This window comes from Myxocyprinus asiaticus, chromosome 23 (genome assembly GCF_019703515.2).
Source record: "Myxocyprinus asiaticus isolate MX2 ecotype Aquarium Trade chromosome 23, UBuf_Myxa_2, whole genome shotgun sequence".
Classification (NCBI taxonomy): Eukaryota; Metazoa; Chordata; class Actinopteri; order Cypriniformes; family Catostomidae; genus Myxocyprinus; species Myxocyprinus asiaticus.
The window spans coordinates 25,101,672-25,114,853 of record NC_059366.1 but is presented as its reverse complement, the minus strand read 5'-3'; the positions used below and the strand labels follow the sequence as shown (position 1 = coordinate 25,114,853).

The window sequence follows — 13,182 nt, the reverse complement described above, 5'->3', positions numbered from 1 at the left end:
TGAAATAAATCAACTTTTTGATGATATTCTAATTATATGACCAGCACCTGTAGAGGTGTGCATCTTTTTAGAGATTACTTTGAGGGCATCTGTCACATTCTGATCTGTATAACAGTCGTGAAGGTTAAGAAGGGATCTATATTAGATGTTAGGTGGCTTTCACTTTTCTTTTTTGCTTCTCATCAACTCTTGACATGGTCTCTGAATATGGGCTATTGGAATCATCTTTATATTTACTGCTAACTCAGTTGGAAATAATTGCTTGTGGTTTGGGGATGATTATCCCTCAAATACTAAACCAATCATTATCATAGTGAATTATCCCTTCGTGTCAGAATTTGCATGACGCTCTCAGACTAATGATTTGGCTGCCATAATCAGTTTCTGCGTGAGTAAAGCCTCAATTCCCAACAGTCTGCATGCTCACTGTAGGTCAAACAAGAGGTTGGACTGTCCCCCAAACACATAAGAAAAGAGCTCATGAAACGCGTAAAGGAAGACCTAGCAGTCGTTCAACAGGAAGAGGTAATTTAGTCAATAGCTACCACACACACACAACCTGAACTTCTTCTCTTTTTCACCCCTCTGGCCTTGAAGTGCAGAGGGAATGCTAGAAATCAGGGTTCTTCCTTAGAATTCATACGGGGAGAAAAAAAATTGTAAGTGTGAAAAGTTCCTTCTGCATCAATCTTGAGAGAGTGAGAGCCATAACAGACTAATGATGTATGCTGCATATCATCACGCATGTCAAAGACGACAGCTGCACTAATGGATGATGGTCCAGATGGGCCCTCACTGACCTTCAGACTCACCTGCTGCTAAACCAGCTCTCTCTCATGCTGTCCATCAGTCTAGAGGAACAGATTTTTCTGCATGCAGGTCTCAGCCTGGCCACAGGTGTCTGAGACCCTGGAACTAACAGATAACTGCAAGAAGGAGAATAGATTATTGGAAGGAAGAAGTGTGTGAGGTGTTTGTGGTTTGTGTGGGATACAGCTGAGTGCTGGTGTGTGTCCCCTGTTCCTGACGTGGTAGAGTTGGCTGTGTTTTGCTCCACAGGGGGTGGCCCAGGTTATGATACAGTCGTTTCAATTGTCCTCATGTGCTCTGTTCAACGCTCAGATGCAGGATGTAAGTCTCCTCTCTCCTTGTGACTCAACCCTCTCACATGTGCCCGTCCATCATGTAACTAACAAAGCAGATGCACACACAAATACACAGTGTCATAGAGCAATACGAATAGCAAATTGCTGTTTGTTTTCATGTTTACTGAAGTTTAATGAAAGGAGTGTAAGTTATGGTACCAAAACATGCATTGTTATCCTTAAGTAGTCAGATTAGATTACCTACAAAAGTGTACTGGTAATCTAAAAGATTACGTTACTGATAACAATTTTAGATTGATTTGTAATCAGTACCAGAAAACATTTCAGAAGTAATCTACCCAACACTGCTTACCCCTTAGTGCCCCCTTGCTGACCTTGAAACCCCCTGATTTAAATAGTTCTGGGAGTATACAGTAACAATTTAAAACTATAGAAGATAAACCATCAAAATAATAGTTGTAATATGTTATCACAAGTACATATGCTAAGTACTTGGAAATGCCTCTTCCCTGTTGTGGAAGTTCACGTGAGCCTCCCTTGCATCACTACGCCATTGTTTGATCTCACACTCGAATTGTAAATTTGCTGAATGACGCCAGCAGGACTAATTTGATTAGATTACATACTGTACAATGATTCCACAAAAGCACATCCCATTTGTTCTGGCACAGCAGTGTTTTATTGTGATGTGGACGGCACATGTGGGCAGGAAGGTACTTTGTTGTTTTGGAGTGCTGTTGCTGTGTTGCTGCAGTGTCTCAGTATCTCTTCTATCCGCTCACTCTCTCTCATACTGTTACTGAAGCTTTAGTCAAGTTTCTGTGCGTCACCTGTGCTACTATTTATGTGTGCCACTGAAGGCCAAGCTCAAAACAGAAGTTGAAGATTTCTCAGTAGATGGTTAGTTAGCATTGTTATTTTTATTATTGATTCATCTCTATTACCAGAAACAGTGGAGTCCAAAAGTCGGACACCTCATAAAAATATATTTAATATTATTATTATTATTTTTTTTTTTATTTTTTATTATTTAAACCTGGTCACTAATCAAATAAAAGGGTTAGTTCAAACAAAAATGAAAATTCTCTCATCATATACTCACCCTCTTTCCATCCCAGATGTGTATGACAGAACACAAACAAAGATTCTTAGAAGAATAATTCAGCTCTGTTGTTCCATACAATGCAAGCGAATGGGTGCCAAAATTTTGACGCTCCAAAATCCACATAAGGGCAACACAAAAGTACTCCATATGACTCTGGTGGTTAAATTCATATCTTCTGAAGTGATATGATTAAAAAAAAAAAAAAAAAAAAGACCAATATTTAAGTCCTTTTTCCTTCACTTTCACTTTCTCCTTTTGTTTTTGGTGATTTAAATTTTTTTTCATGCATAACACCCCCTACTGGGCAGGGAGGAGAATTTATTATTATAAAAAAAAAAAATGACTTAAATATTGATCTGTTTCTCACCCACACCTATCATATTGCTTTAGAAGTTATGGATTTAACCACTTGAGTCATATGGATTACTTAAAGTGGACTTTATATATCCCTTTATGTGGATTTTGGAGCTTCAAAATGTTGGCACCCATTTACTTGTATGTGAATGGGTTGAATGGACCTACAGAGCTGAAATATTCTTCTAAAAATCTTCTTTTGTGTTCTGCAGAAGAAAGTCATACACATCTGGGATGCAATGAGGGTGAGGAAATCATGAGAGAATTTTCATTTTTGGGTGAACTATCACTTTAAATCCTTTGTACAAAGCAAAATGGATAATCAGGTTTTGCACAATCTTTGAGTCCATGCCAGTTCAAGTGCATGCTTTCATTAAAGCAAAAGGGGGCTTTGCAACTCAATTATTAAAATATTCTAATATTTATTTATTTATTTATTTTTTATTCAACTTTTCATTCAAATTGTTTTCCTGATCAAATAATGCAACCATTTTATTCTATTAATGTAAACCATTTTCACTAGTGGTCTCAGAACCCCACTGTATTTATAACTCCAGTGCATACATTACTGTTACCTACAATGTTCTGGTTGCCTCAGATTTCAGTGTTGTTACTGTATGCATTAGCTTAGGTTATACTGTACTGTGAATTTTTGAATGTGTTGTTGATCTTTTCTCTAGTTTATTCCTTTCATTTAAATTCATTATCCATTTATCATGAATATCAATGTTTTATATTTGTTAAATGGTTTAAGTGTGTGACTCCTCTTAATGATGTGGTATCAGTGCTGTGGTAGTGCTCATATGAAATGCCACTTTGGTTTTTCCTTGTGCATTATGTACAAATACTAATTATTTTAACACCCCTGTTGTCCTTCTACCCCTTTATCCTTTTTTCTTTCTCTTCCCTTCTCTCTTCTTTTCTCTCTCAGGAGCAAGAGTTTCTTCAGAGGCAGCAGCAAGAACTGGATGGAGCTCTAAAGAAGATCATCCAGCAGCACAAACTAGAGATTGCAACTATAGAAAGAGACTGTCTTAACCACAAGCAGCAGCTCATGAGAGGTCAGACACCATTTAAAGAGAGGCTACTTCAAATATTCTCATCTTAAAAATTTGTTGCACAAAACTAGTGTTAGACTATCCAGGGCTCCGTTTCCCAAAAGCAAAGCAAGCTTAAGTTGATCGTAGAGACCATTGGTGCCAATGGTTTCTACGATCTACTTAGGCTTATGATGCTTTGGGAAATGCAGCCCAGTTTAGTACCAAAGGTAGAGATAAAGTACATTAACCCTTGTGCACTGTTCATTTGTGAGTCACACTTGTCAATGACTCGAACATACATGTGTAATTGTCTTTTTATTTATTTATTTATTTATTTTTTTAAGATATGTAATGCCACCCATTTTACTAAAGTAAAAACACTAAAGTTGTGGATTTGTGGGGGGGATTTTATGGTATTTAGACCTTATTTAGCTCTAAATTACTCAATTTCACCATTCATTTTCATATAAAAGCACATTTTATGTTATCTTCACTTCGATAAAAAACACTTAATTTCAGTAAATTGAAAGGGTCTAAATAGTATAAAAAATCAAATTTATCAAGCATTGGGGGTCTCTGGGGACATCTGTTGGAATAAAAATAAAAATTAGATGAAATAACTATGTCCAGTAGATGACTTCAGTGCTTCATGAATGTCAAATTGTAGCATTTTTTTCTAAGTGTCAGATTTTGAAATGATGCTCCAATATGCTGTCAAACATGACAATGTTCCACAGTCAAATTTGATTGTGTAACAAAGAAAAGAGAGTTTTTATTTTGTTTCCTGTCATTTAAACATCAAAATTCTAGCATAAACTTTGTCACACAGGGGTCAGACTTTGACCTGTGTGGTATGTATGGTATATATAGACAGGTTTATCTACACCTGTGGGGGCCAAATGTCCTCTTAAATTGGTCAGATGATATTGAGCTTCAAATCTAGTGTATGTGCACATGTTTGTGTGATGATTAGGGTTGGGGGAAGAGAAAATATTGTTAGCCTGATATGAAATGAGAGTCAATGAGAGATCACTAATATACAGGTGCATCTCAATAACTTAGAATGTCATGGAAAAGTTCATTTATTTCAGTAATTCAACTCAAATTGTGAAACTCGTGTATTAAATAAATTCAGTGCACACAGACTGAAGTAGTTTAAGTCTTTGGTTCTTTTAATTGTGATGATTTTGGCTCACATTTAACAAAAATCCACCAATTCACTATCTCAAAAAATTAGAATATGGTGGCATGCCAATCAGCTAATCAACTCAAAACACCTGCAAAGGTTTCCTGAGCCTTCAAAATGGTCTCTCAGTTTGGTTCACTAGGCTACACAATCATGGGGAAGACTGCTGATCTGACAGTTGTCCAGAAGACAATCATTGACACCCTTCACAAGGAGGGTAAGCCACAAACATTCATTGCCAAAGAAGCTGGCTGTTCACAGAGTGCTGTATCCAAGCATGTTAACAGAAAGTTGAGTGGAAGGAAAAAATGTGGAAGAAAAAGATGCACAACCAACCAAGAGAACCTCAACCTTATGATTGTCAAGCAAAATCAATTCAAGAATTTGGGTGAACTTCACAAGGAATGGACTGAGGCTGGGGTCAAGGCATCAAGAGCCACCACACACAGACACTACAGTTGTTGTATTCCTCTTGTTAAGCCACTCCTGAACCACAGACAACATCAGAGGCGTCTTACCTGGGCTAAGGAGAAGAAGAACTGGACTGTTGCCCAGTGTTCCAAAGTCCTCTTTTCAGATGAGAGCAAGTTTTGTATTTCATTTGGAAACCAAGGTCCTAGAGTCTGGAGGAAGGGTGGAGAAGCTCATAGCCCAAGTTGCTTGAAGTCCAGTGTTAAGTTTCCACAGTCTGTGATGATTTGAGGTGCAATGTCATCTGCTGGTGTTGGTCCATTGTGTTTTTTGAAAACCAAAGTCACTGCACCCGTTTACCAAGAAATTTTGGAGCACTTCATGCTTCCTTCTGCTGACCAGCTTTTTAAAGATGCTGATTTCATTTTCCAGCAGGATTTGGCACCTGCCCACACTGCCAAAAGCACCAAAAGTTGGTTAAATGACCATGGTGTTGGTGTGCTTGACTGGCCAGCAAACTCACCAGACCTGAACCCCATAGAGAATCTATGGGGTATTGTTAAGAGGAAAATGAGAAACAAGAGACCAAAAAATGCAGATGAGCTGAAGGCCACTGTCAAAGAAACCTGGGCTTCCATACCACCTCAGCAGTGCCACAAACTGATCACCTCCATGCCACGCCGAATTGAGGCAGTAATTAAAGCAAAAGGAGCCTGTACTGAGTACATATACAGTAAATGAACATACTTTCCAGAAGGCCAACAATTCACTAAAAATGTTTTTTTTTATTGGTCTTATGATGTATTCTAATTTTTTGAGATAGTGAATTGGTGGGTTTTTGTTAAATGTGAGACAAAATCATCACAATTAAAAGAACCAAAGACTTAAACTACTTCAGTCTGTGTGCATTGAATTTATTTAATACACGAGTTTCACAATTTGAGTTGAATTACTGAAATAAATGAACTTTTCCACAACATTCTAATTTATTGAGATGCACCTGTAGTAAAAAAAAAAAACCTGTATGCGTATGTGGGTGGTTGTGTTCTGCATTGTGTATGATATATTGATTTTTATTTGACAAAAACAAAAAAAGATCTCTGTATTTTAGTATTTCCCATTCATTTCCTATGGCAGGTCAAAAATGACCCTGAACATCACAAGTGTTGCTGTTTCTTTTATGACCCTAGACTTATTGAATCAAATCCACATTTCTTTTCTTTTTTTGTGTGTTCAGTTAGCTAGTGGCGGAAAAGTCACCAAGTCCTGTACCACACAAACAGTGCACAAGGGTTAATTGCTCAAATAGCTGCATCTCAAACTTCACAGGTATTGCAGTAGGAAATTTTGTGCAGGCACTTGTGTTGAATTGGGGTTACTCTCATTACCATAAATAAAGCAGCAGAGCATATGTGGTGTAGTCTATTCATCTAGTTCACATTTCAACTCAAACCACATAGGAAACAAGCCAAACAAGTTGTTTGCTTCAATAGACATTTAAGATCTCTGTACCTCTGCAATTGCAATTCAATAAAACAATGTTATTTTCAGACTGAGGTCCAATTATAAAGTTCTTGAGGTCCTATAAAGGCCAGCCATATGCCTCTTGAGGTGTGGCCTAGATCTCATTTAATGAGATGTGGGTGTGAAAATGAGCCCAGACAGTGTTGAAATGAACCATCTATGAACTGTGTGATATCATGCTTGAAAACATGCCTAAACCTGCACAGAGTCAAATGGTCTGGTTCCCTTGTAAAGCCTCTGCTCAGTGTGTCACAGTTTTAAAGGATGATAATTTTTCTTTCCTTTTATCTTTGGCTCACAAACACACAGCTCGAGAAGCAGCCATGTGGGAGCTGGAGGAGCGCCACCTGCAGGAGAAACACCAGTTGCTGAAGCAGCAGCTGAAGGACCAGTACTTCATGCAGAGACATCAGCTCCTCAAGAGGCATGATAAGGTGAGCCTTTCCTGTCATCTTTATAATCCAGTGGTTCTCAATTTTTTCGAGTCACGCCCCCCTTTGAAACAAGAAAAACTTCTCCAAATAACCTAATCGAAAAAAAAATTGGTTTTTACTGAAAAAAATGCTTTTGAAAGATTAAACAAAATTTTCTCTTTCATCTTCATTTGACAAAAAAAGGTTTTTTACTCTTCACTCCAGGGGGCGCTTGGCCACTCAGAAAACCGAATCCTCCATTCATCCGTATTTAACTACCAGAAAGTTTTATCTCATTGGATACAATTTTACTCTAGTTATTTTTTAAATAAAAAAACTGATAATTGCAAGGATGCATATCTATGAATGGAAATAAGCTTCAGCAGTCTCTATAAAAGTTTTTTTAAAAATCCTCATCCTGTAATAATAATTGACTGTGATTGCAGCATCCTAGCCAGTGCTGAAAAAAGTAATAAGTATCACGTGACAGCGCCGTCTATACGCTGTTTTGGTAGCGGTCAGGACCTCTGGATAATAATATGCACCTGATTAATGATACCGAAACTTTAATAAAAACGGACCTTTCCGCCATTTACTCACCCTTGTTGTTCAAAATCTGTATTACTTTTTTCATCCATGAAACACAAGATTCAGGGAAGAGAGGATCGTGTTTGTGGCTGACCAAGCTCCAAAAGCACACACAAAAGTGCCATTAAGTCATCAATAACACTTGTGTCTTAGATTTCAATTCTTCCGAAGCCATATGATAGTGTTGTGTGAGGAACAGACTGAAATTTAAGTGTTAATTCACATCGTCATTCATTTGAAACTGGCGTGCATTCAAGAATGGCCTTGTTTACATGAGCGCACCTGACATCAACACTTTGGGCTGTCAAGAGCTATGCACGCAGGAAGCACTGCGGTGCCAGGCGAAAGTTTCAACAAGTCGGGAGAAAATGCAGAGGAAAAGAAATTGTGCATATCGGTTCTTAAGTGTATTTTCACTATTTGTGTTGAATGTGTGAAAGTGAACGAGATTTGAGGATGGGTCAGTCTTTGAGAACCACTGTCATAATCTAGATCTCATAATTGAGAACCACTTGTCATAATAAACACCAATTTGGCATGCACAATTCCCAAGTCCTCTTGGTGGCGTAGTGGCTTGCCTCAGTCCGAGTGGCTTAGGACGAATCTCGGTTGCCTCCACGTCTGAGACAGTCAATCCACGCATCTTATCATGTGGCTTGTTGAGCACATTACCACGGAGACCTAGCGCGTGTGGAGGCTTACGCTATTCCCCCACGCGCGCCACCGAGAGTGAGAAACACGTTGTAGCGACCACGAGGAGGGTAATCCAACATGTTTAGGAAACCTGACTGGAGTCACTCAGCACGCCCTGGATTCGAACTTGCGATTCCAGGTGTGGTAGTCAGCGTCTTAACTTGCTGAGCTACCCAGGCCTCGCTGCTTGCATTTTAATGCCATGTCGAGTTAAAAGTAGTCCAACTTTTAAAAACATGTTTAAGTTCTGCTGAGTTCTGTTCCATTCTGTTGTGCTCTGTCTAGCTGTTTTTGAATGCTAGAATAGGTCTGATGTAATTGCCCCCCAATTAACATTTTTAATCGGGGTCAGGTGAACCCGAAATCAATTAATTATACAGGAATTCATTAAGAACAAATAGTCGACTACTCTATTACGAAAATATGCTCATCCCTAATGTGTGTATGTGTTTCCGCATGGCTGGCCATCAGGAGATGGAGCAGATGCAGGGTTATAACCAGCGGCTGATAGAGGAGATGAAGAACAGGCAGGCACAGGAGAGAGCTCGGCTGCCGAAGATCCAGCGTGGCGAGGCAAAGACCCGCATGGCAATGTTTAAAAAGAGCCTGCGGATCACTGGCACAGGAACACCAGAGCAGGACAGAGAGAAGATCAAACAGGTCCGAGGAAGCTCAATAATTCCATTGTCCAGCATTCAGGTGTCAACATCAAAGAGATCAGGTTTGGGTTTCTTTTTCTCTAAAGTTCTGGGGTGTTTTCTGTATTGCTTTTGAGCAGTTTGCAGCTCAAGAGGACAAGAGACAGAAGAATGAGAGACTTCATCAGCATCAGAAACATGAGAACCAGATGAGAGACCTACAGTTACAGTGTGACTCCAACATCAGAGAACTTCAACAGATGCAGGTCTGTAACTTACATTTACACACATTAGGTCTCATTCACTAACCATGTTGATGCTAAACATAATTTTATGTGAAGATGAGAAGCTGTACGTAATTATTAGTTAATGAGACCCACTCATTGTTTTCCTCATACCGTTATGCTTGCATTTTTTGATTGTGTTTACACTCTCAGTTCTGCTCAGCCTTTTAAATTAAACTAGTAACTCTGCTGCCCTCTTGTCTTTTGTTGTAACATCTGGGTTGCTGTCTTATTACCATCAGAATGAGAAATGCCACCTGCTGATTGAGCATGAGACTCAGAAGCTGAAGGAGCTGGATGAGGAACACAGTCAGGAGCTGAAAGACTGGAGGGAGAAGCTTCGGCCCAGAAAGAAGGTATTGTATAACAACTGAATGTGTAAGGTAGGGCTGGGCAATATATTGAAAATTCATGAAACCGTATTATCCCAATGATTTTGCTGGCGATCGAAGTAAAATTAAGCAATTTAGTTTTTTAAAGTTTTTTAAATGTGCCATTACGTTGCCTAAAGAGCATGTTATACTATCCTTCAGGGCTGCACAATTAATCAAAATAACACCAAAATGGCAGTATTGTCATAAGTGATTAATAAACCGCAAAAGGCTGCGATTACATTCAGTTAATACATGGTTTGTGTGCGCTTCAGGGTGAACTGTTGCTGCGCTGTTCTGTGCACATGCGGTGCTCATGATCACGAGATGTTTTCAATGCTCTCATTAAAGGTGCAGTATGTATGATTCAGAAACTCTTGTTATTAATGACCTGTGGCCGTTAAGTGAACTGCAGCCAGCTACCTGTTGCTCGTGCGCACACTCCATAGGGACGCGAGCAAGCGAACATCGATCAAAACAATGACGTAACGTACAAAGAGACTGAACATGATTCACTGGCATCGTACTGACAGATGAGGTGGCATAATTAAAATTACACAGTTATGATTGTTTTACTACAAACTTTGAGACTAAACTAAAACTGCTTATCAGCAAACATATCATACTGATACACACATACAACTACATACTACCGAACTATACCAGACAGTTTACTGTTGCACTGCACTGTTATGTTGCACTATTGTATGTTTTGTATGTCATATGTTGTATGACGATCAAGAAACCAGCGTATTTGCTTAAATTTATCCTGTATACCTGACTTTTAGTATAAAGAGAAGATCGTTGAAATTATTTGAAAGTTATGAAGCAAGGTAGCTTGCAATTCATCAGCATTAGCAGGCAAGATCAAGTTAGCTAAAATTACACAGATCAGTCCTTATGGCACTATATTTCACATGCTTTGCAGTTATGTAATCTTACCTGTCTAATAAGAAGAACGCCAATTCAGGGTCAGTTTTGATCCCCAAAACCGAACGAAGGTCCCTCCAGGAATCAAATGCCCTGCTGATGTTCACTCTAGTTTTCGCTCGACCATGATCACGTTCCCGCTTAGCCAGATGGGATTCAGTAGATAAATGTTTTTTTTCTGAGTTTGTGTAGGAGTCAGTGATGTGCTGGGAGCTGGACATTCGCTGGATTCCATCTCTAAGATAACATTACCTAGTGTTGCAGTATGTTGTCGCTGTTGAATAGCGGAAGAGAAGCTAATGCCTGAGGCAAGGCTCTCGGGAGCATGCATAAACGTCACATCCTTTGGATTTTCCCGACAAAAGCTCCCTTCGCATGAAAATCAGTCTACAGGCTTTAATAGGCAACGTAGAAAGTCTGGGAAGGGCTCATTTTTTAAGTTGCGAATATTACATGAAAATTGTTACATACTGCACCTTTAAACATGTTGTAACTGCTTGGCTACAATGTCTGTTTTGTTAAAATTATGGTTCCTTTGATTAAAAAAATTAATAAAGTTTTATGCCATTTCAAAGCAAATACATACACTGGCGGCCAGAAGTTTGGAATAATGTACAGATTTTGCTTTTATGGAAAGAAATTTTTACTTCACCAAAGTGGCATTCAACTGATCACAATGTATAGTCAGGACATTAATAACGTGAAAAATTACTATTACAATTTGAATAAAATGTTCAGAACTTCTTAAACTACTTCAATGAGTTCTCATCAAAAAATCCTCCATGTGCAGTAGTGACAGCTTTGCAGATCCTTGACATTCCAGCTGTCAGTTTGTCCAGATACTCAGGTGACATTTCACTCCACACTTCCTGTAGCACTTGCCATAGATGTGTCTTGTCTGGCACTTCTCACGCACCTTACAGTCTAGCTGATCCCACAAAAGCTCAATGGGTTAACTACTTTATAGGCCTATATATTTTTATGTAAATATTAACAGTTATGTACATGCAAATAACAACTTTTTTATATCATATTCATATTTTTACTAAAATGTAAGATGTCGTTACATTGGTCTGTCGTTTCCCCAACCAATCACTGCATTGCTGATCATGGTTTTGAGTAAACACAGGAACGTGCAATTATCTCAAACATCTCAGTCCAGATATACTAATCAAATCTGCTTATGTGTTTGAAGAACAGAATTAGCTAGAGAGGAAGTATCACAATTAGAAGATCTGAAATACATCATATCATCTCAGATGTATTAAGCGACGTACAAAGAACAGGCCCCAGTCAAGAGTAGAGTGCCAATCATAATAGTGGGCGTTTACTGTCAAGTCTTAAAGGAGAAGCAGCACCAAAACTGAGTGTTTCTGACAGAGGGTCAGAATGAGAGTGGAAAATTATCATGTTTTACAAATATATGACTTGTTCGTTTGTTTGTTTTTTGTGTGCAAAAAAACTTTGCTCATATTATAAGTGAACCTCAATGAACATATTAAAATAATAAAAAAGGCATGTTATGACCCTTTTTAAGTTATGAGTATCTTGTAGCTTGGGAAGCTACACTTGAAAATTTGAGAATAAAAATTCTCTCATCATTGACTCACACTCATGCCATCCCAGATGTTTAACTTTCTTCTGCAGAACACAAATGAAGATTTTTAGAATTTAAGCTCTGTAGGTCCTCATTATGCAAGTGAATGGTGACTAGAACTTTGGATGTCCAAAAAGTACATAAAAGCAGTATAAAAGTAACCCATAAAACTCCAGTGGTTAAATCCATGTCTTCTGAAATTATATGATAGGTGTGGTTGAGAAACAGATCAATATTTAAGTCATTTTCAAATCAAATTAAATCAAAATCAAATCACTTTATTGTCACACAGCCATATACACAAGTGCAATGGTGTGTGAAATTCTTGGGTGCAGTTCCGATCAACATAGCAGTCGTGACAGTGATGAGACATATACCAATTTACAATAACATCAAATTAACACAACACAATTTAAACATCTGTTATACACATAATTACACTCAACAATATACAAATAATAATATACACTGTACAGTATACAATACGCACTATATAGATACACATTATTCAATAAAAATAAAAAATCAAATATATAAAAAAGTATATATATATATATATATATATATATATATATATATATATATATATATATATATAGAATGTACAGTATTGTACTGTATTGACATTCAGCTGTTGGTTGATAGTCAGTTGTTTTTTCTACTGAAAATCTACATTTTCACTTCCACATTCTGGTGTGGAAGTGACATTCACATTCAGCCACCTGCTGGTTGGGGCTGGTAAAAAGGTGGAGATTGATAGTGAAAAAGAACTTAAATATTGATCTGTTTCTCACCCACACTTATCATACTGCTTCAGAAGACATGATTTAACCACTGGAGTCGTATGGATTACATTTATGCTGCCTTTATGTACATTTTGGACCTTCTATGTTCTGGTCACCATTCACTTGCATTGTAAGGACCTACAGAGCTGTGATATTC

At 38.1% G+C, this 13,182-nt stretch overlaps 1 protein-coding gene across 2 annotated transcripts in view; it reads left to right on the top strand.

Moving 5' to 3' along the window:
- The window catches only part of slka (STE20-like kinase a), a 49,948-nt gene that overhangs the window by 34,817 nt on the left and 1,949 nt on the right, over positions 1 to 13,182 (top strand). The window contains exons 13-18 of one of the 2 annotated variants that reach the window (XM_051650824.1): positions 433 to 525; positions 3,497 to 3,626; positions 7,036 to 7,160; positions 8,892 to 9,080; positions 9,199 to 9,324; positions 9,585 to 9,698. In XM_051650824.1, coding sequence (XP_051506784.1) covers positions 433 to 525; positions 3,497 to 3,626; positions 7,036 to 7,160; positions 8,892 to 9,080; positions 9,199 to 9,324; positions 9,585 to 9,698 — 777 coding nt within the window. The remainder of the gene's footprint in view (positions 1 to 432; positions 526 to 3,496; positions 3,627 to 7,035; positions 7,161 to 8,891; positions 9,081 to 9,198; positions 9,325 to 9,584; positions 9,699 to 13,182) is intronic. The other variant, XM_051650827.1, reaches the window with a different exon arrangement.